This window comes from Anabrus simplex, chromosome 3 (assembly GCF_040414725.1).
Source record: "Anabrus simplex isolate iqAnaSimp1 chromosome 3, ASM4041472v1, whole genome shotgun sequence".
NCBI lineage: Eukaryota > Metazoa > Arthropoda > Insecta > Orthoptera > Tettigoniidae > Anabrus > Anabrus simplex.
In genome coordinates this window covers 232370789-232393598 of record NC_090267.1, presented here as the reverse complement: position 1 = coordinate 232393598, position 22810 = coordinate 232370789, and the positions used below count along the sequence as shown (strand labels likewise).

Below are 22810 nucleotides of genomic sequence, written 5' to 3'. Positions count from 1 at the left end.
TATATGCCGTACTCGCTGTAACAGACTTCTACTGCAATAGGTCATGAATAAATTATAGAAACCAATATAAATAAAAATGAGTTTTAAAGGAGGTAGCTTATAAACAATCTTGACAAAAAATAATCAGCAAAATGATATATAATTATATTACCACACACTAATCAAGCAAACTTGTCCATAAATAAATACTCATCCCTTAAACATAAATTCATTGTTCAAAACAAAAAAGAAAAATTACAAATTTACTATAGAGCAATAATAACTACATAGATTCAATATGATTACCAAAAATGATTATACTCGATATTAATAACATTCTTATTTGATCTCAACCATTCTACAGAGACTCTACAAATGCTAAATCATGATTTTATCTTTAGAATGAATCAAAAACAAAGAATGTACAATTTAAGCAACAACCAACATAAATAAAAGTGATGGTGGTAGTGGTATTCTAAGGAATCTTATCTGTGCATTTGCTGACATAAAGCCAGTTCCATCTGAATATAAATACAGTAACTAACCACAGTGTAGACAGTCTAACAAAGAGATATTTAAAATATAAACTGTACCTCATCATGGGTTAGTAGTTTCTGTTCAGTAGCATATTTACAAATTTCCTCCTTCACTTTGCCTAGATTTTGGCCTTGTCTGACACGCCGCTGCGATGTTTCTCCTCCAACCAGCAGAGCATTAAGGATATCAAACCACACGTCTAAGGAGAGGGACTGTGTCTCACTGCTGCGAAGAACTAGGTTCAGCACCTCTCCATAATGCTCGGGGAAGTCGTACATGAGTAACAGCCTCAAGTGTTTCCGAAACACCTGATAAACAGACATACAGGTTCTGATTAAATCAGACTATGTGATTAATATGTATTTATAAATTTGCAACAACTATCATTAAAAAAATGGAAAATGCATAATAGATAAATAACAAACACCCCACACTTACAACAGTAAAACAAACAAACAAAAAACAAACAAACAAACAAACAAACAAACAAACAAACAAACAAACAAACAAACAAATCAATCAATCAATCTAATCTGAAAGGTTATTAAGCCTGTGGTCTACGCTTTAGAGATGCTACTGGAAAGCTAGGAGTGAACAGGGAAAATTGTAAGATGGAAATTAAGTGGACCATAGACAGTCTGAAAGATAATAAAGCAGCTGGGGAAGAATTCATAGTGGCAGAACTGAAGCAGGCGAATGAGAATACTCTGGACATACTAATCTGTCTCTTTCAGGAGATTGGGAAAACGGGTACTATACCAGTAGAGTGGCAGTTAGCACTAATCCGTCCTCTCCATTAAAAAGGAGATAAGAACAATGTTGACAATTACAGAGGTATATCGATAGTGCCTGCTCCTTACAAGCTTCTTTCTAAAGCACTCCTTAACAGAACTGAAGTTCATCTTGATAAACATATTGGTGAATACCAGACTGGTTTCCGAAATGGCCGTTCCTGTCTGGAACAAATTCTAAATCTGAAGAACATCATCAGATACAAGATAACTGGGAGGTTTGAATAAGTGGTCATATTTGTGACTTCAGAAAAGCATACGATCGATTGACCGACAGTCGTTACTGAATGTTCTGGAAGAGTCTGGGGTGGATGCTATATCCAGAAACTTGATTAAGCAGATTCTCACCAACACAATATCGAAGGTGAAATTCAAGAATGAAATCTGATAGTATTTTGTGGTAAAGAATGCGGTCAGACAAGGGGACAGACTTTCTCCACTTCTTTCCAACTGTATCTTGGAAAAGGTAATTCGAGAATGGAGAAAATCGCTGAACGAAGAAGTAGGAAATGAATATCGATTTTGATTAGGCTCCAAACACAAAGGAGTGTATGTTGACTGTCTGGCTTTTGCAGATGAATTAGCCATATTTGCTACCAACATCAGTTCAGCAATCAGGAAGATAAACCTTGTTAAAGACATTTTTTCTACAACTTGCTTTACATCACACTGACACAGATAGGTCTCATAGGGATGATGAGATGGAAGGCCTAGGAATGGGAAGGAAGTGGCCGTGGCCTTAATTAAGGTAAAGCATCTGCATTCGACTGGTGTGAAAATGATAAACCAAGGAAAACCATCTTCAGCACTGCCAACAATGGGGCTCGAACCCACTATCTCCCGGATGCAAGCTCACAGCTGCTAGGCCCTAAACGCATGGCCAACTCGCCCGGTTCTTCTTAAAGAAACTGCAGAGAAAGTAAGACTACATATCTCCTTTGAAAAGATAAAAAACATGACAACATGAGTGATGGTCCAGAATGGATGTTAACAGACTGTGGAAAGATTGGAATAGGCAAGAAGTTTAAGTACCTGGATGAAGTAATCCAAGAGAATGGGCTAGAACAAGAAGCGACCAATATCTGCATCCGGAAATTAGAGCGTACAGAGCGTACATTCCAAGTGACTAAACACATCTATAATAAGAAGATGCTGGGTTTCAGAGCCAAATTAAGACATTACAGCACTGTTGTTAGACCAGAAGGCTTATATGCTTTGGAGACCCTGTGCATGAATAAAAAGAGAACAAGTCAATCAACTACTTAAAAGAAAACTTAGGCTACTATGGCAGATACCAATATAAATGGTCCGTTATTGGACATAAATTTTCCAGCTAACTCATTCGTGACGCATGGCTAGTGCATACCGTGGAGGCTGCTGCTACTACTACTACTACTACTACTACTACTACTACTACTAAACGTTTTCATTCCTCCCCTGAAGGGGGAGGCGGGCCTCTTAGACGGTGACGCCATCTCTCAGACCAGGAGATTTGCTACGGTGAAGGAGATGTGCGGAGAAGGTGAGGGTGGTGGGCGGCCGTGGCCTGTACTACGAACTGGAAAACCACGGAAAACCATTCTCAGGACAGCCGACGGTCGGGGTCAGCCGTGAGGTACAGCCCTGTCCCGTCTCCCGAATGCAGAGGCGTAGAGCCACGGTACGTACTACGAACTGGAAAACCACGGAAAACCATTCTCAGGACAGCCGACGGTCGGGGTCAGCCATGAGGTACAGCCCTGTCCCGTCTCCCGAATGCAGAGGCGTAGAGCCACGGTACAGCCATGGCCATCTCTCCTCTGCTCAGTTGGCCGGTCAAAGTACAGAGCTGTTAGACCACTTAAGGGACGAAACCCAAGGGCCGAAACCCACTCTGCATCTACCAACCTATCGTGGAGGACCAAGGACCAAGGGGGATGTTTTCATTCCCCTCCCCTTCGGGGAGGGGCGGGCCACCTAGAAGGTAACGCCTTCTCTCTGGCCAGGAGATTCAGCGGGGTTTGGGGATTTAATTGGTTAAATGAGAGAGAGGGAGGGTGCTTTTATTTGGTGATGTGGGGGATTGGCCTCTTGGCTAAGGGTGTAGCATCTGCTCTTTTGCTTTTTATTGGTTCTTGTTACAATGGTTTACAATTTTGGAAGATTACAGTACAGATTTACAAATTTTGGATGATTACAGTATTGGTTTACAAGTTACACAGATTTTAATTAATAGTATTGTTGTTGGAAAGGAGAAGGTGAATGGTTTGTTGATAGAAGGAGGTGATGTTAACAAGGGAAGTGAGTAGTAGGACGAGAAGGTTAGAGTTAGTAGGTGGGCTGCGATGGTGGGGGAGGCGGGGTTGGTTCCGGGGTGGGTTGGTGTTAGGGCGGGTGGATGGTTGAGGGTTAGAGCGAGAGGGTTCCACCCGGTGCTGTTTTCCGAAGAGCTGAATCCCTTGCTGTATTAGTCTTTGAGCATCTTCGGGTTGGTGGAGAAGGAGCCGCACCATGTAGGTGGGCCCGGCCGTGTTGTGGATCCTGGCTGCTTTCTTCAGGTTGAGTCCCGATCGCTGAAGTTCCTGTGTGATGATTTCCTGTGGAATGGCTGGATTGATTCCTCTAATAACGCAACTGGCAATGGACTGAGGCGCTGGTGGTGGTGGTGTCGGCGGAGTTGCTTCGTTGGACTCGGGAGCTGGTGGTGGTGTTGCTCTTCTAGTTTCCATGGTGACGCTGGTGGCGTCTTCTTCTTCGGGCTGTAGGTTTACTGGATCAGGCTGCTTGGTGGGTTGAGGGGACATCATTATGGGTGAGGAGTGTGTCATCACTGTGGAAGTTATGGGAGTGGTGGGGCGGAGGGGAGAGGTAGCAATGGTGGTGGTGATAGTGGTAGTTGTGGTGGTGTGCGGATAGGTCAACGGATAGCGTGGAGGGGTGTATGGAGGTGGTGGCCGTGGTAATGGAGGTTGGAGTTGCTGGGGTGGCTGGGCTCTCGGGATCGGTTCGAAGTCATTTTCCATGTAGGCTGGGCATGGTTCTGCGTAGTGTGGTCTTCCATTTATGTAGATGCCCCTTCTTATGGCATTTTGGACAGCTTCTTCTGTGGGAAGTTGGATCAGGACTCGGTCGGTGGGTATAAAATCCACCAGAATACGGCTTAGGTTTAATACTGGTACTCCTTTGTTTTTGAGGTACCCGAATAAGGCGGCGTCGGTGAAGGAGTGATCTACGCCAGGAATTATGCAGTTGGGCATGTTGGAGGGAGGCCGACTTCCAGTTTGGTGTCTTGGCCTGATTATGCTTTCTTGTCACGGCTAGGGTACGAATTGGAGACTGGAGTGTTCCCTAGCCGTAGTAAAAAGTGGCATAGATCGGTTTCCGAAGTTGGAGCCACTGCATAGGCTATTTGGAGCCACCGGAAGTGCCAATGCACTATGAGAGACTATGCCTCATTACCAAAAATTAATGCCTGCCTGGCCATCAGATGATATATATGTTGATTCCCATTGGAAACCTGAAATATTTATCCCGAATGAGTAAATTTATAATACCAATATAAATGGCCTGTTATTGGACATTATAAATTTTCCAGCTAACTCATTCCTGACGCATGGCTAGTGCATATCGTGCAGGCCACTGTGAAGGCTATTTGGAGCCACCGGCAGTGCCAATGCACTTTGAGATACTATGTCCCATTACCAAAATGAATGCCTGCCTGGCCATCAGATGATATAGATGTTGATTCCCATAGGGAACCTGAAATATTTGTCCCATGCGTCAGGAAGGAGTTAACTGGAAAATTTATAATGTCAACTAACGGACCATATATATTTACTCATTCGGGACAAATATTTCAGGTTTCCTATGGGAATCAACATCTATATCATAGTATGGAAGATCTCGGGCAACAGATGGCTTGACGAGCAGGTTCAACTAAAATCCAATAAAGAAGTATACAGCAAGATGGAATCGATAACAATTACAATGAGAAGATTGCTGTTTTATGGTCTCATCTTCTGTATGAATAATGACCAGCTCACAAAGAAATCTGGAATTAATTAAAACCAAAAGCACCTAAGTTGAGATGGTTCCAAGAGTGTGACAAAGATCTGAGAGGGATGGGCATTATGGAGGATAAAATAAATGACAGGATTAGTTTCAGGATGGTGAAAAGTTATCGGGGTTTAATGGTGGAGACAGAACCCAGAATATGGAGAGGCCCTCTACCAACGGAGCGGAAGAAAGTGCTGATCAATGGGCTCAAGAGACACTGACAGGATGTCAAAGCCGGCAGACGAACAGGACAAAGACACTGAAAATGAGACTGGTTGTTAACGCGCAGTCCATACAGGCTAATTCGAAAAACAAAAAACAAAAAAATAAATAAATACATAAATAAACCAATCAATCAATCAATCAATCAATCAATCAATCAATCAATCAATCAATCAATCAATCAATCAATCAATCAATCAATCAATCCTTAGTAATAGGTAAAATCTGAATGTTGCCCTAACTGACCGTTTTTTCTTCCACATAAAAGCTACTAGACCAATCAAGTCCAAATTTGGCTGCTACTTAAGGAGGCCATACAGTGATACAAAATGTGAAGTTTTTTTTTTTTTTAAGTACACCTAGGACCCTTAACTGTGAACATGCTGCCTGAATGCTTAGTCGTGTTTAAAAATGGAGTCTACCAGGTGCACTTAGAATTCAATTTCCTAGAAAAAGGTTTATATGAATTTTCTTCCTATCTCTTAACAGTTTGGGAAAAGGTGCTTTTCTGCATTTTTATGCATGCTCTATCCAATGAAAACCAAAATAACAGGTAACACAACATTTTATTATGTACATGGTCATTTCAAGTACTGTACAATTTTTTCCAATCTGATTGTAACTAAATGTTACACACCTGGGCGAAGAGCATGTATTATAGCTATCTTGTGTACAAATAAAACTGTCTTTCTTCCAGTACATTTAGAGCCATTTGTTTCATTCTGTCTCATATCATACTATGGGATATTAATAAGACGTCTACACAACTATGAGATTCACCATGAATGGTATACCTGTAACGAAGCCATGTAAAAAAAAAAACCTAACCCCATGGTGCAACAGCCCCAAAGGGCTATGGTCTACCAAGCGACTGCTGCTCAGCCCGAAGGCCTGAACATTATGAAGTGTCATGTGGTCAGCATGAGGGATCCTTTCGGCCGTTATTCTTGGCTTTCTAGACAGGGGCCGCCATGTCACCATCAGATAGTTCCTCAATTGTAATCATGTAGGCTGAGTGGACATCGAACCAGCCCTCAGATTCAGGTAAAAATCCCTGACCTGGCTGGGAATCGAACCCGGGGCCTCCGGATAAGAGGCAGGCACACTACCCCTACACTGCGGGGCTGGTATAAGGAAGCCTCGTAATGTTCCTAAATATGTTTTAAATCTTGTTTGGGGTCCCCGTTCTTGAAATAAAGGGGTGGTATCTGATGTATTGTTTGGGTGTTTTCTGATGTTCCAGAATCTTGGTTCTTGCTTCGTCTTTAAAGGGGCTTAACATCTGCTGATCCTGTTCCAGAATCTTGAAATGGTATTTACGCATAAGAGGTCCTAAAACGCTACCTTTGGTATCGGGCAATCTAAAATAATCCAGTGACATATGCTCATTTCTGGGGCACTATTGCATGTGATAGGAACATGAAATTATGTGCAGGCATGTAATGCAGATTCAAGTTCTGCCCATCAAATATTATAAAATTAACTAACATTTAGCTGATAGTGATCTGTACCGAAGCACAGGTACTACAGCTAGTACATATTATAAAATAAGGTGCCCCGTACATGTCCATCTGTGTTCATGCAGGCTAATTTCGAGAATCACCAAACTTACTTTGGTATGTTTTTCACAATTTTATAGAACACTAGCTGATGTACCCATGCTGTGGAATTCTACATTATATACAGAATTGTAGGTTAGGTAGTGTACACGTTGTGAGCAAGACTGTATCAAATTGCATAGCTCTTAACGTTACCCTAGAAACACGACGGAGAAATCACCAAACGTCTTTTCTCATATGAAGAGTGCATTAGGTAATTTCATTATAATGGCAGACACTCTCCACCTGCTTTCTTACATCCTCAGAAAGGCTCTAGTGGTTTTCCCAACTGAAATGAACATAGGCCATTACAATGTCATCAGTAGGAATGGCGCGAGTATAAGCAATCATTTCACATGAAATACTCGATCAAATTAAAAACACATTTTTTCACTCTTAACAAACAGTACTATGCTGCCAATCAAACAGTCCGAAGTTCCAGAGCTGGAATGACCAGATCGCAGGCAGCCGTGATCCGTGAACACTCTTTTTTCAAGGGGTGGGGGTCGAATAGTGGAGAGTTCCAGGGCAAAAGCTATGCCCTTTTACTAATCTTTTTCCTGGGAGTACCAGATGAGTTGGAAAATCTCAATTCACTACACTCGCGGCAGAAAAATCTGACTTGGAGGCAAATTTTTCTTCCGAGCCAGAGGAGAAACCCCCTCTTCACTGCTAATTTTGAATAAAATGAATGTAGAATTTAATAAAAGTGAAGAGGAAGAAGCTCTTTTTAAGAAACAGCTCTTTTCAGGGTTGAATTTTGAGTTATTTAGTGAATTGTGGTGCTGTAATTTGGAATATGCATTAATTGTAATTCTAGACCAGATAATACTACTACTGCTGCTGCTGCTGCTACTACTACGTGAGGCTCTGCCTTAAGTGTGAACACTGCTCATTCAAAGCAGCGTGTCAGAGTAGGGATCAAATAACTGGAATACTATGATGTACCAGTGTGTTACGTACCAGCAGTACGGTATCAGAAAATATATGAACCAGAGGAAAGACATGCTAAAGAGAAAGTTTTCTAACTCCCTGGCTATTTCCCGCCAATATTCAGTCAGGCTGTTATACTTGGTACGCAGCAGTAATCCCATCTATTGGAGTTGAGCGGCAGCATAAGAGACAAAGAACATCACAACAAACAATGGTCAATGTAATGTTATTGTTGATCAATGTTATGGGCTTTCAATATTGTAGGCCTTCACATTTAGTTTTCTTCCGACTCTGAAATACCACTCTTATCATAGTCAGTACGGTAAAACTGAATAAAACATAAATGGTCGGAAATTGCATTCTCTATAAATTTGTTATGTAGTATTTTTTGATAGGCCTTCCCCTAAACTACCTTTTCACTCAGCGTGAGTAAAATGGTATATAGCCTAGATTTTAGTGGCTCATTCCCTGATTTCACATACCGATTTTCATTAAATTCTCTTCAGCCATTTTCTCGTGATGCGTGTACAGACAGACAGACAGACAGACAGACAGACAGACAGACAGACAGACAGACAGACAGACAGACAGACAGACAGACAGACAGACAGACAGACAGACAGACAGACAGACAGACAGAAAAACAGACAGACAGACAGACAGACAGACAGACAGACAGACAGACAGACAGACAGACAGACAGACAGACAGACAGAAATTACGGAAAAGTAAAAACTGCATTTCCTTGTTACAATGCACATGACTGATACAGAAATACAATTCTTTTCAAATTCTGAGGAATGTACAGACAAAACTCTTATTTTTTATATTTTATATTTTTTTATATTTTTTATATGTATAGATTCATTGGGGACGGTTTAGATGTATGAAACAGTAATCTATTACAAAAAGGAGCTGAGTAGTGCCAATTTTAGTGAAAGGGTTGTCCGAACCCTCTTTTGGCTTATGCTGCCTATACCATCAAGGATAGATACCAAGTACTGTGTGTGTGAAAGAACTGCTGAGCATGAAAAGCTCTGAAAAAAGTCTGTGAAGGGATATTGAGGGCTGTGTTTTAAATAAGGATTGTTTGTCAACAAAATAAAAACCTATTCCTATTTTATGCCTTTATGCATATCTCTAGCAACTTTTTCACATGATGTTACGTATATTTTATTGTAGTGTGGGATAAGTTTTTGTAGATCCTGTTGTAGAAGTCTGCTGCCTGCAAGGAAAACCATTTCTGAATCATCATTTTTACTTTGTTGTTGGTGTGAAAAGACTTGCCACCAAGGAACTTATTCAAATGAAGAAAGAGGTTATAATCACTAGGTGCGGTTTGATAAGAGGCTTTAATTTGCAAAAGTGATGAACTTTGCATTTTCAAATTTGTAGTAATTTCTTTTTAAACCTGTAATTTTAATTTATGTAACTTTGTAGCTTATACTCAAAGACATGGGATTAGCCCAATGCTTAATTTGAAGAGAAATCTTCACTAGGGTTTTTCAGGTATGTTATCCCAAAATGCTAAGAGCCTTCAGCACAGCACAATATGTTTTATTTTCTACCTTTTACACTATTCTACTTTTCTGAAATCTTAATGTTTCAAGGATATGAAGCAGTTTTCCATTTTTATTAATGTTTTTATGATTTAGATTTGTGCATTGAATGTTAATTGTCATATTTCTTTCATTTTGCAGTTTTCTCTTTTGTTTTAAATATTTGTTGGTTCTCATATAAACGTTACTTCTTACTTGGTATCTCAAACCATAAAAGTTTATATTCTGCCTCTGTTAGGCACACTTCCACATCCTTCATTTTATTGTCATGATTTGAACTTCGATCTTGAAATTAATTAGTATTCCCTGTTTAACCCCTCAGCGCCGACCTCTATACGTGGTATAGACTCTCTTTTCTTCCGTAGCCGCCGACCTCTATACGTCGTATAGACCCATACATGGTTTCACATTTACGGCTATAGCGCGAAGAGTTTTGGAGTTACTGATATGCACATTGTTTCGTTTCCAAGAAGATATTTTCGGGTTCATCAGTGTTGTAAATAAGAATTGAAAAATCGTTATAAAGTAGTTGTTTTTGCAAGGGTAATTATTTGTCAAGTATGTCTGAGCACTAATCTCTTGCTTTTTTAAAAGTATGTTTGCTTCATTCTTTCCCACGGAATAAAATAAGGAAATGATGATCTGAGAAGTTTGTCTTTTCGTGTGATGTTCTTTGCTCTATTTGTACATTGGGAGTACGGTTTATTTATTATATTTGTCTTTATTTCTCAGCTTGTAATATTTTCGTAACTCTCCACGAGCGCTCTGTGTAGGCATTAGTTAGTGCTGCTTTCTGCCATACGATACGAGAACCAGTTGTTCATGGTATATATCTCGTTTGAAAGACGTTGTCTCGACCTTTTATCTGAAATATGTATCGAGTTGGTTTGTTTCGTCATAAATGTTATTCCCCTCATTCAGTTTCATCCTGCTCTTTTTGGTTTCGCTGCAGCTGCATCAGTCCGTGTGACGCGCCGCGCTCAATGGCCAGCTCCAGCCGTGGTTTGACTGACAGAAACGTGATTGAAATATTGTATAATTTATATGAAAGTTTAGTCGGAAGTAGTAGTGACAGTATAAGCAGCAGTGATAATGAAATAGATGATGTAGCAGTGGTAAATGATGAGAGTGGCGATGAGGAGGAAACAGAACTTGGAAACTTCGTGTAAGAGACTGTAGATAATTATACAGGTCAAAGAGAAGTTTTCAACGGTGAATTCTGATTGCTAAATTCTCTAATAATACTCACACAGGTCACAGAGACAAATATTGAGCAATTACCTTATCGGGTTCAGCTGGTGAAAGGTTTGTTTACAAAATACGCTCGGGAGGGAGCGAGGGGAACGAAATATTCAAGGCCGGTGCGCATCAGATAATACAGTTTCAAGGTTGCAGGAAAGACATTTTATCAGGAAATTAGCACCCAAGAGTTGGAAATCCAAACCTCAGAGACATTGTATCCTGTATTCAAAACACGGCGAAAAGAAGACGTCAGTGTACTGCTGCCAGGAGTGTGACTTAAGTCCCTGTCTCAAAGAGTGCTTCGAACTCTATCACACGGAACTAAATTAACAAGTAAATGTGAAACAATTATGTAATTATCTGCATGCACATAGTTCTGTCATAAGGAATTCAAAATTTCGTGAAAATCGGGCTACTCTTATACTTGTAGTAACGCTTTAAGTGAATCGATGTATTTCAGTCGCGCGTAGTTGAAATCTCATCCGGCCGCGGGGTAGGAAGCTATTTAAATGGCTGCGACGCTGAGGGGTTAAAGTTTAAAGTTTGTTTGTATACCACGAGGTAAAAATGTTAACACTATAATTATGCATCCCATGAAACCTTTATTTTAATAAAAATTCAGATAGAGGCTAACTAATAATTAATTTAATAACACAATTCACAGAAATACTAACAGTATGAAATGACATGGCGTATGGCTTTTAGTGCCGGGAGTGTCTGAAGACATGTTCGGCTCGCCAGGTGCAGGTCTTTTGATTTGATTCCCGTAGGCGATCTGCGCATCGTGGTGATGATGATGATGAAATGATGATGAAAACGACACAAACACCCAACCCCCATGCCAGCAGAATTAACCAATGATGGTTGAACTTCCCAACACTGCCAGGAATCGAACATGGGACCCCTGTGACCAAGGCCAGCACGCTAACCGTTTAGCCCTGGAGCAATATTGACCCCTTCAAATTTGGCCTACAATAAATATTTATTGTGTCTGCATGTACAAGGCTTTTATTTCATTAGCCCGGGTGATATTTTTCCGATCCTGTGTTGTAGAGACGTTCTCATTTGTACAGAACCAGTCCTACCAGCAAGGGAGCAGAGTATTGATTTTTATCGAGCTGTCAGCTGTCCCACATGACCTGCTAAGAGCAGTCAAGGTCGCTTCGATCTGAATTACGCATGTCCAAGTCTTCAAATGAAAGGTACTTTCGAGAATTGTAACAGCCTATCAGGTGTATGACAACGACCAATTACAAACCACTGTGGTGACACACCCTCGTTGTGAAGTGTTTAAATACCCCAGTTTCAGAATGAAACGCTCTCTGATTCTCGTACTCTTACTTAAGGATTTTCGCTGAGCTCTGACTTACACTCCGTCATTGGACTTAAAATACTTCCATTCGGCAGTGCAAATCAACTACCTTCATTAACACCTTAGTCAACGAGTCTGGCAGATTTTACAGGAAAAGTTACGTGTCATTCATCTCTAAACTCATCGCGTGTGTGTGCAGAATATCTTCTAAAATTGCTTGTTAGTTTCAGCTTCTACTGTGTCAGAAGAAAGAAGATCGCCACGTGTTGATTCGAGTGCCTCAAGATGTTACTACACTTTGAAGAGAAGACCTACCACAACTCTGCATTGAACATCACAGCTACAATGGTGTGTTAAAATGTAGGCAACTTCTGACATGGGGAGATAGTGACAGGAGTGGATAATCCACTAGATGTAATCCAGAGATTCCAGATCACCAGCAGAGATCCAGTTTCATCAATCATTTAAGTACCATTTTTCTAATGTTTATCTGTTCATCTTTGTAGAAATAATGTTTACTTATTCATTAGTGGTAATATTTCTTCTATTCTTGCAGTAGTCTTGAATATTTCATCCTTCTTTCACATGTGATATGATAGTATTGTCATGTGTGTGTGAGTGATTATTGGTCTCTATTAGAATAGCTAGAACGTGTGTGTGTCTTCCATGATTATTCCAACTGTCCCATTTAATAGTCTAGTGTGATTTAAAAATCATTGTCCTCGCCGATAACTAATAATTTATTTTGAAAATATTTTTTTGGGGAAGTCGTATGGGACAGATTTACGGCATGTTTTGTTATGATATAGATGTTGATTCCCATAGGGAACCTAAAATATTTGTCCTGAATGAGTAAATTTATAATACCAATATAATGGTCCGTTATTGGACATTATAAATTTTCCAGCTAACTCATTCTTGGTTGCCTGCGTTTCGCCCTCGTGTGCTAAGTTAGGCTCATCAGTTGGGACTTAGCACACCACCCAAGACGCAAGGCTAGTGCATACCATGGAGGCCACTGCATAGGCTATTTGAAGCCACCAGCAGTGCCAATGCACTATGAGAGCTATGTCTCATTTCCAAAAATACATGCCTGCCTGGCCATTAGATGATATAGATGTTGATTCCCATAGGGAACCTAAAATATTGCTAAGTCCCAACTGATGAGCCTAACTTAGCACACGAGGGCGAAACGCAGGCAACCAAGAATGAGTTAGCTGGAAAATTTATAATGTCCAATAACGGACCATTATATTGGTATTATAAATTTACTCATTCAGGACAAATATTTTAGGTTCCCTATGGGAATCAACATCTATATCATCTAATGGCCAGGCAGGCATGTATTTTTGGAAATGAGACATAGCTCTCATAGTGCATTGGCACTGCTGGTGGCTTCAAATAGCCTATGCAGTGGCCTCCATGGTATGCACTAGCCTTGCGTCTTGGGTGGTGTGCTAAGTCCCAACTGATGAGCTTAACTTAGCACACGAGGGCGAAACGCAGGCAACCAAGAATGAGTTAGCTGGAAAATTTATAATGTCCAATAACGGACCATTATATTGGTATTATGTTTTGTTATGCCGAATTTCTATATAAAATTTTTTTTCTTGTATGATTTAAGGCGTGTTAGTCTCGTCTGGCATATTGTCGAACCCTAGTTTACCCGAATTTGAGATCTAGTACATCTAATAATAATAATAATAATAATAAATTTTCACCTCAGGTAAATGAATGAATAAGGGTCATGAGTTTAAATATTGCTTGATCTTGTGTGTAAGATGTTAATGTGTGCTCAATTAGGATGAATATGAGCCTGGAATATGGCAGAATCTTGACAGATCATTTACTGTATTTTATTGACTTGCGAATGGATCATTTACTGTATTTATTGATTGTGGATTAATTTATTGAATTTATTTGAAGAATACGTGTGGGATAAGGCATAATTTCTTCAAGTGTGAGCACGTGTTAATTGATGGACGTGGAGTTGAGTAATAATGTCATGACTCATGAACCATGAAAGCGAATGCTAATATTTGACCTGTATCACGTGCGTTTCTGTCGATGACAATTTTTCCAGATATCAACCTCCGATATTATCGTGACCAACGTTGTAAAATTTTATCATCCTTGACCAAGTGATCATCCAGACTTCATCACATTTCTGAGAGACATGAATGGATTTTTCTTTACCCGATACCGTCATCGAGAGAATTCAGATGCCTAGGATAAAAGTCAAAATATAATATTCAAAGTCTAAAATTCGTTGTAAATAATGTAAATAATTCTCGTGTGCCTTAGCGTGAATGCTGTGTGTGTGGTAGTAATTTCAGTGAATTGTGATATGTTTCTTTTGACTGTGGTTGTGACCCGGCCACGTGTTCGTTATGTTGGGTCCTGGCATCGTTGTTTGAGTTGATTTAACCTTTTGAGAGTTGAACTTTTAGTAAATTTTATTTTGAAATTAAGTTGAGAAAGGTTCAGAGTATCATACAGTAATGAATAAGAAAGAATTATTTCAGTGGAAGAGATTCATTATTATTGTAAAGCTTACAATACTAAAAATCCGCAAGACGTGAGATGTTAAAGATTGACATCATGTTTTGTTCAATCGAATATTAAAGAAAGTTTCAGAGTAATAATTATTATACAAGCACGATTTTGCGAAATTAAGTCAGATAGAGACTTCTCTGAGTAATGTTTCCAATAAAAATTTATTTATTTTTCCAATTTAATGTATATCATGTTAATTCAGTTCTCTAAAGGAGTAAAGTTGCATTTGAGGAAATGAATGTTAACACAAGTGGATCTGATATTTTAGACGCTTAAACCTAACATGAGATAGACAGCTTTTTGAGACTGAATTATTTTCAACTTGTAAATATTAACGACATTATGAGAGGAGATCCTGCCATAGAAAGTTTACTTTTTTTCTTGTGTTTCGTTAGTAGTAGGCTAATATCCATCTGTATATTTGCAGAATTATTGACGTCAAAGCTATTTGGAGGAATTAAATGCTGTATTCAAATGAACAGGCAGAGAAGAGAAAAAAATTGATTTTCCGTCAAGATTTGTTTAAATTTAATTTGTTATTGTTTAAGTGCTAGTTGATAATAAATGTCAGAAACCTGTTGTTTGATATTTTTGTGTTATTGTCGCTAGTCCTTGTCTCTTTCCCTGCCCTCAAAATAAGCAAAGCCAGACAACGAACGGTCCACCCGTGAGAATCTCGTTCTCCGGTTGAGCAAGCCCGGTAAAAAGGGGACAATACTAACAGTAAAAATGAAACAAGATGATGATGATGATAGTACACACAATGTACTCTTGGGTTATGCCATGCAAAACAAGACAACGTAGAGAAAAACTTAACATTATCAATACAAAATATTCAATAATGAGATGTTACTAGTTTTACATCTGAACCAGGATTGCACACACCAACCAGAAAATCACCACTCTAACCTCTGAGCCATTCAGCTAGCAGAACTACACATAATACGGAATTCTCAACTAGATCAAATAGATCATTATACTTTTATGCTTGCTCTGTTGCAGCTGTAACGTAATACAAACATGGAAGATGGATGCTGAACTAACAGAATACATGATATAACTTTAAATTATATGTCTAGGAAACAGATGAAAATCAACGATTTACCATGTAAGACACACAAAAGAAAAACACGGGTCCCAAATTTTTGACTGCACCCTTCATCAGTGGAGGATAGAAAGTTGATGCTTATTGTTAAAAAGAACCCACTATGTGAGGTAAGGGGAGTGGAGGGACAAACAGACAAGAGAATAGAAAAAAAGAGGGGTTATCTAATGTCAAGGCCAGGTGCTTTCCTGGAATTGCGCACGAGTTGATGTCCAACTTCAGAATCTCTAAGGGTGCGAGGGTGGGAAGTAGGGGGTGAGAAACATTCATCGAACATTGTTTGATGGTGCCTGGAGTGAATGGAGACAGGAAGATCTACCTTATGTTGGGGGATTTGCAGGAATTGTGGTGGCCGCATATAGGTTTAGCTAGTGTATTGCTAGTTAGTCAATGTAGAAAGCTGGGCAGAGTGTGCACTGAAGCTGGTAGATAATGTTTAGTTTAGTGTAGTTTAGTTTATTGCCTTTTTTATATGGCGGGGCTCAGACTATGAAGCCTGCTATTATGCCAAACCATATTATACAACAGCTTTATACAATTTACAGAATATTATTTACACATACTATATTTCTAAAAATCACTAAAATTAATTTACTTAACCTCTATAATTTTGTATCCTTATTGATGATTAAGAACTAATTATTACTTTTTTACATTAGTGAAATCTACTTTTTACATATTTGAGTACCACATTAAACATTTTCTTTTAATAGCCTCGGATTGCCTATGCTTCTAATTTCAGCTGGGATGGAGTTCCAGGAACATATGGTAGCAGGTATGAATGAGTTGTTATACAAATTACTGTGGTGAATGGGAATGGACAAGAGGGAACGTGTGGATGACCTTGAGGGAGCTCTATCAGAAGAGGAGAGGTATTTACAGTCTGTTCTAAGCTAGTCTGGTTTGTTTGTTTTCAGAATACTGTGGAGAAGGGAAACAGCGTGGTATTTACGTCGTTCAGTCAATCTTAGACATGACAGCTGAGGGAGGAAAGGGCTAATATGAGTCTGGATCGGGATTTAATACGAATCGAGCACAAGCATTGTAGGCTCGCTGTAGTCTACATCAAAGTGTTTTGTGCATACTATTATAAACTACATCTCCGTAGTCAAATATTAGAAATATTAGACTCTGAACTAATATTCTTGTATTTCTTGGAAGGAAGTCCCTCATCCTTTTTGCAGAATGTAATGAATAGAATGCGCTTTGACAAATTTTTGTGACATGTTCCGACCAACTTAAATATTTATCGAATACTATTTCAAGGTTCTTTACATGATTGCTAAATGTTACTGGTATTCCACTGAGAGTAACACTGGGTATAGATGTGTTTTGTATTTTAGCATGAGATTTACATGTGCCAATTATGATGGGCTGTGATTTTGATGGGTTCACTTTCAGGCCATGTCTGCTAATCCAGTCATTAACATTTGCTAGGTCTTCGTTTAACTTGGTGTTTGAATTGTTTAAGTCATTAGGCTTTGTGTGAATATGTAATTGAATATCATCTGCATAAGGTGATATTTACAACTGGTCAGCATCTCAGATAAGTTGTTCATGTACAATGAGAACAGAAGTGGTGACAATACTCCACCCTGAGCCATGTCCATCTTAGTGGTTTGCCATGAAGATTTATCATTTCCCACTGATACACGCTGCTGATGATCACCAAGACAGGATTGTACCCAGATTAAAGTGCTGTAAGAAAATTTCAGCGCCTTAAGTTTAGCAAGTAATGTCTCTATCTACTCAGTCGAAGGCTTTGCTCAAGTCCAAGAGAACAAGTATAGTCATTTGTCCTTTATCTATCGCTAGTTGCATGTCGTCTGAATCCCGATTGATATTTGTCAAGTAAGTTGTACTGTATAATAGAAGTGAAGCTTCCACGGTGTGAAGAATTATTTAATTTATTTTCCGGGTTGAACCGTGTTGTACTTGTACGTATATCACGTACAGTTTGCCGACGTTTCGAATACATTGCAGTATTCATTGTCAAGGCGACTGAAATACCCCTACTCGATCCGAGGTAATCAGTCTCCCAGGGGTATTTCAGTCGCCTTGACAATGAATACTGCAATGTATTCGAAACGTCGGCAAACTGTACGTGATATGCGTACAAGTACAACACGGTTCAACCCGGAAAATAAATTAAATAATTGTACTGTATAAGATTTGCTTATGTACTATTTACTCCAACATTTTTCCTAATATAGGAAGGATACTAACAGAACGATAATCTTCGGGACTATTGGGGTTGTAGATTTTAGGGAAAGGTCGGATGATTGCATGTTTCCAATTCGAAGGAAAGACTCCAGTCATGAGTGAGTTATTAATGATATGCGTGACCGTTGGAAGTATGATATCTATGATTCTTTTTAAAAGAGACAGGTTGATTCCATCATGGCCAGTGGACCCTGACTTTATTTCACTGGAGACGCCCCTAATGTCACTGGGGGTCACATGAGAAAAGTAGAACTGCTCACCACTATGTCTTGCTTTGAGGATATTCTGTTAATTACTGCTGCTTTGGTCTGTTTGTCAATCTGAGAGGATCGTGACCTAAAATATGAGTTTAGGTCAGCTAGTGGTACATTACAGTTGTCATTTGTCTTGTTTTTGAATAATCCCACTTCGCGAAGAGATTTCCAAATCTGACTAGAATTTTGAGTGTTCAAAATATCATAAGAGTGACGTATTTTAGCATTTCTAATTAACTGTGTTGTTCTCTTTCAGAGTTTTTTATACTTTCCGAAATTGTCAGATGTAGGATATTTCACGTAATAATTATAGGCTGCATCTCTTATTTTCATCTGGTCGCGTATTTCTTGGGAAAGCCGTGGGTTTGAAGGTCTCTTTATCCTAACAGTGCGTAATGGCGCATGTCTTGTAATACAAAGTCAGAAGTAGTTCGTTAAAATAATTTACTTTTCTGTCGATATCATTTATGAACTGAATGTTGTGCCAGGGTGTGTTAACAGCATCTTCAAAAAAACGTGTCTTCATTAAAGTGTTTAAAATCTCTATATGTAATTAATTTTGCCTTGAATTTAGGGCACTTCAAGGAATACGCAGCGTAAACCATGTCATGTCGGGAGAGACGGGGAAGGGGCATTTGTCCATGAGTTAGGATTCGATTGGTATTATTAGTGATTATTAGATCGAGGAGCATACGTGAGTTGGCAACATGATGTTTACGGTTTAGGGGTAGTATTGTCAAATTAATGGATGAAAACATCTCGGTCAATCGTTTTGTTTTGTTTTGGTAGATTTGTTTGTCAAGTCTGTATTAAAATCTCCCATTAAAATCAGATGCTCATACCTGGGTGATAGGTCATGTAGGGTTTCCTCCAGATTTGTGATGTTACCAGTCTTCGGTGGACGATACACCACACCAAGCAAGTACTTCGTACTGCGAACTATAAGCTCAACGAACAAGAATCAGAGCTTTTGGAGAACTCAACGGGGGATTTTAATATCACCTTATACTTCACATCATCCCGTATATACGTACCGACTCCTCCACCAAGCTTACCACTCCTAATGAATAACCGTTCATACTAACAACAGATGAAGGGATAGATTGATGCACCCATGATACGGAGAATAGTATGGCATGCAGGTTGCAGGTTGAGAATATTTCAGAGAATTCCGGGAAATGTGGGAGAATGCTCTAGGTGTTTACATGAGCTATTTGTAAGGAGGTAGGGTAAGGCAAAAGAATGTCTTGAAGGAGATTAGTGGTACTTAGGGTGGGGGCTGGGAGATACAGGTAGTGACCTGCTTGGGACTGTGGGTTGGAGAGGCTGAAACTAGAGGCATTTGTTTCCTGGTTGCTTGTTGCTGCCAACTTGAAATTTAACTGTAGATATAAAAGGAAAAACTAGATAAAATTAAGAAACTAAAAATTAAAATTAATGATAAAAAATGTAGGCTATAGCTACAATTGAAATTCTGATTAAAGTTCTATACAGCGGTATTTAGTTTACAGAATGTTGGCTCATGATTAGTGAACACGATCGAGATCTTCGCGGTTTAACACAGGTATTTTACGAGTTCCCTGCTTAACATAAATTATGCCATCCTTCGACCACACGTTCCGCACACTGAACTTACTTATAGCGTCCTGCAGAAGCCGCAGCCTCTCTGGGATTAGGCCCTCTCTAATTGTTTTGTTTGTACCCTTGAGTTTCTTTTTGTTTACAAACACTGCATTTCTTTTCTGGTATGAAACAAACTTCACAATTATGGGTCTTGGATGGCCATTTTGACTTTTCCCAACCCTATGCGATCTGTCTATTTCGTCCATTGAGAGTTCCACCCCAATTTCACGAGCAATATCAATGACAATATTGTCCGTGTTTTCTCCTGCAGTTTCTTCCTTACCAAACACACACAAGCACTGTCTTCTTTGATACTGATCTAAACTGTCTGTTTTAATTTGCAGGTCCCTTTTTAATTCCCTTATGGTCGTGTCTCTTTCTTCCAGCGTTCGCTTTAGTTCCTCGATCACACTCGTATTGAAATTTATGGTTTCTTTCAGTTGTTCTACAACTGTCTTCGTCACCTGATCTCGAATGAGGTTGGCAAGCGTGCTGAGAGTTTCCTTACTACTTAGCGCTTCCTGCACTGCTTGCTTCACAATGGCTTCCACTGGCACCTCTTTAACTTTGGGGGGCATGGTTGTTTTTGTAGACATTTCGCTTCAGGTTTCACTGAACACTTCACGAACACTCAGGCGTGAATAACTGTACAAGTTAGAATAATGTATCGCACTTACGACTGTCAAATTCACCTCCTAATGCTGCACAAACCACGAGCCTCGGATTTCATGACTATACACTATCCACCATTGGATGAAGTACAGTCATGATGGCCCTGTATGAGGGTAAGACTTGTTGGTGATGATGCTGCTCAAAGTGGTGCTTGGTGTACAGGATCCTAGGATCCAGCTAACCCCAAAAACATTCTCACCCACTATGAACCATACCAACCTCCACCTCCTTCTGGCTCTTTGCCCTGTGAACACAGTTGCTGTACGACCTACCATTTCCATACAGCAAACATCATTTTTACTAGCAGCACCATCAATAAGTGTTACCCCATACAACGTTGTCATGACTGTACTTCAACATTATCTACCAGCTTCACTGCAGACTCTGCCCAGGTTTTTAAATCGGCTTAACTAGCAATATACTAGCTAAATGTATATGCGCCCACTGCAGTACCTGCAAAAACCCCAGCATAGATCTTCATGTCCCATTCACACCAGACATCATCAAACCATGTTCGATGAACGTTTCACAGTTCAAGTACTCAATTTTTTTTTTTTTTTTTTTTTTTTTTTTTTTTTTTTTTTTTTTGCCTTTATGTTGAACTGACAAAGATAGGTCTTATGGCAATGACAGGACAGGAAAGGCCTACGAATGGGAAGGAAGCGGCCATGGTCTTAATTAAGGTACAGATCCAGCATTTGCCTGGTGTGAAAACATGTAACCATGGAAAACCATCTTCAGGGCTACCGACAGTGGGGTTCGAACCCACTATCTCCCAGACACGAGCTCACAGCTACGCACCCCTAACCGCATGGCCAACTCACCCGGTCCTCAAACATTAACCCCCCTCCCTTACTTCCCACCCTCACACTTAGAAATTCCGAAGTGGGACATCAACTGGTGCTGAGGTCTAGGGATACACCCGGACTTAACATTAGATAACCACTCCTTTTATCCATTCTCTTGTCTGTTTGTCGCCCATTCCGCTCATGTCACACAGCATCTACTTGCCAACAGTGACCATTATCATTCTATATTCCATTGACAAAGACTGAAGCTGAAAATTCTGGACCCATGTTTATGTTTTTCTTTATGCAGGCAATATCATGATCGCCTCGAGGTCCAGTGAGAAACTGCAGGAGACACTTGACACGTTGGTGATGTAGACAGAAGAGAATAAACTTCAATTAAACAAGGAAAAGACAGTATCAATGACATTTAGGAAAGGAGGTAAAGCATCATAGTTTCCAACTTGAAGTATTTGGGAGTCACACTACAAACTAGAGGTAATGTTTTCTCTACCCACATCAACGACAGGACAAATGCAGCAATCAGAGCCATCAACGACATACAGAATTTGAATATCTATCAAAACAGCCCTGAAACTATTTGACCTCAAAGTCTCACCCATGATCACCTACAGTTTAGAAATTGTAAGGCCACATCTAAAAATGAAGCAGTTCGAGCAACTAGAAAAAGTGAAAGCTACTTTTCTGAAAAAAAAAGTACTATGTGTCTCGAAGTACGCCTTCAAGACTTGTGTACGAGTTAACCCGTGAAATTTCTACGTAGAGGATTGCCATTATCACCCACCGCTACCAACTAGACCAACATATCTACAGTTGAAAGAGAAATTAAGAGCAAAGAAGAGAGCGATATGGAGCAAATTTTACTCGACGGATGCAATGATTTACAAAGACTGGCAAGGAGGGAGATATGAGCTTAGACACTTGGTTACACGTTTTGCAATACATGGATTTCATTATAAGTTGTGTAGAACTAAGAAATTCCATCAACCAGACATGGACTGTGTATGTGAACATTGTGGTAAGAGCTGTGAACGTTATCATGCTATGATTTGTACTTGTTGGCACGAATCACTAACAGCCTTCTGCAGGGATGACTAATGTGTTATTAATGTAAAAATCTTTTGGCCATTGGCTGCAATAAATTATTATTATTATTATTATTATTATTATTATTATTATTATTATTATTGTTATTATTATTATTATTATTATTATTATTATTATTATTATTATTATTATTATTATTATTATTATTATTATTATTATTATTATTATTTTCAAATATGAAGACAAATCAGTCAGAAAAGATAGGAATTAAAAAGAAAAGTTTGCACTTATCGAAAAGATTACAGTTTTCATT

General features: G+C 39.3%; 1 protein-coding gene across 1 annotated transcript in view; it reads right to left on the bottom strand.

Moving 5' to 3' along the window:
- Epg5 (ectopic P-granules autophagy protein 5) overlaps positions 1-22810 on the bottom strand; it is a 540178-nt gene that overhangs the window by 191997 nt on the left and 325371 nt on the right. Inside the window, exon 23 of the mRNA XM_067143866.2 lies at positions 573-824. Coding sequence (XP_066999967.2) covers positions 573-824 — 252 coding nt within the window. The remainder of the gene's footprint in view (positions 1-572; positions 825-22810) is intronic.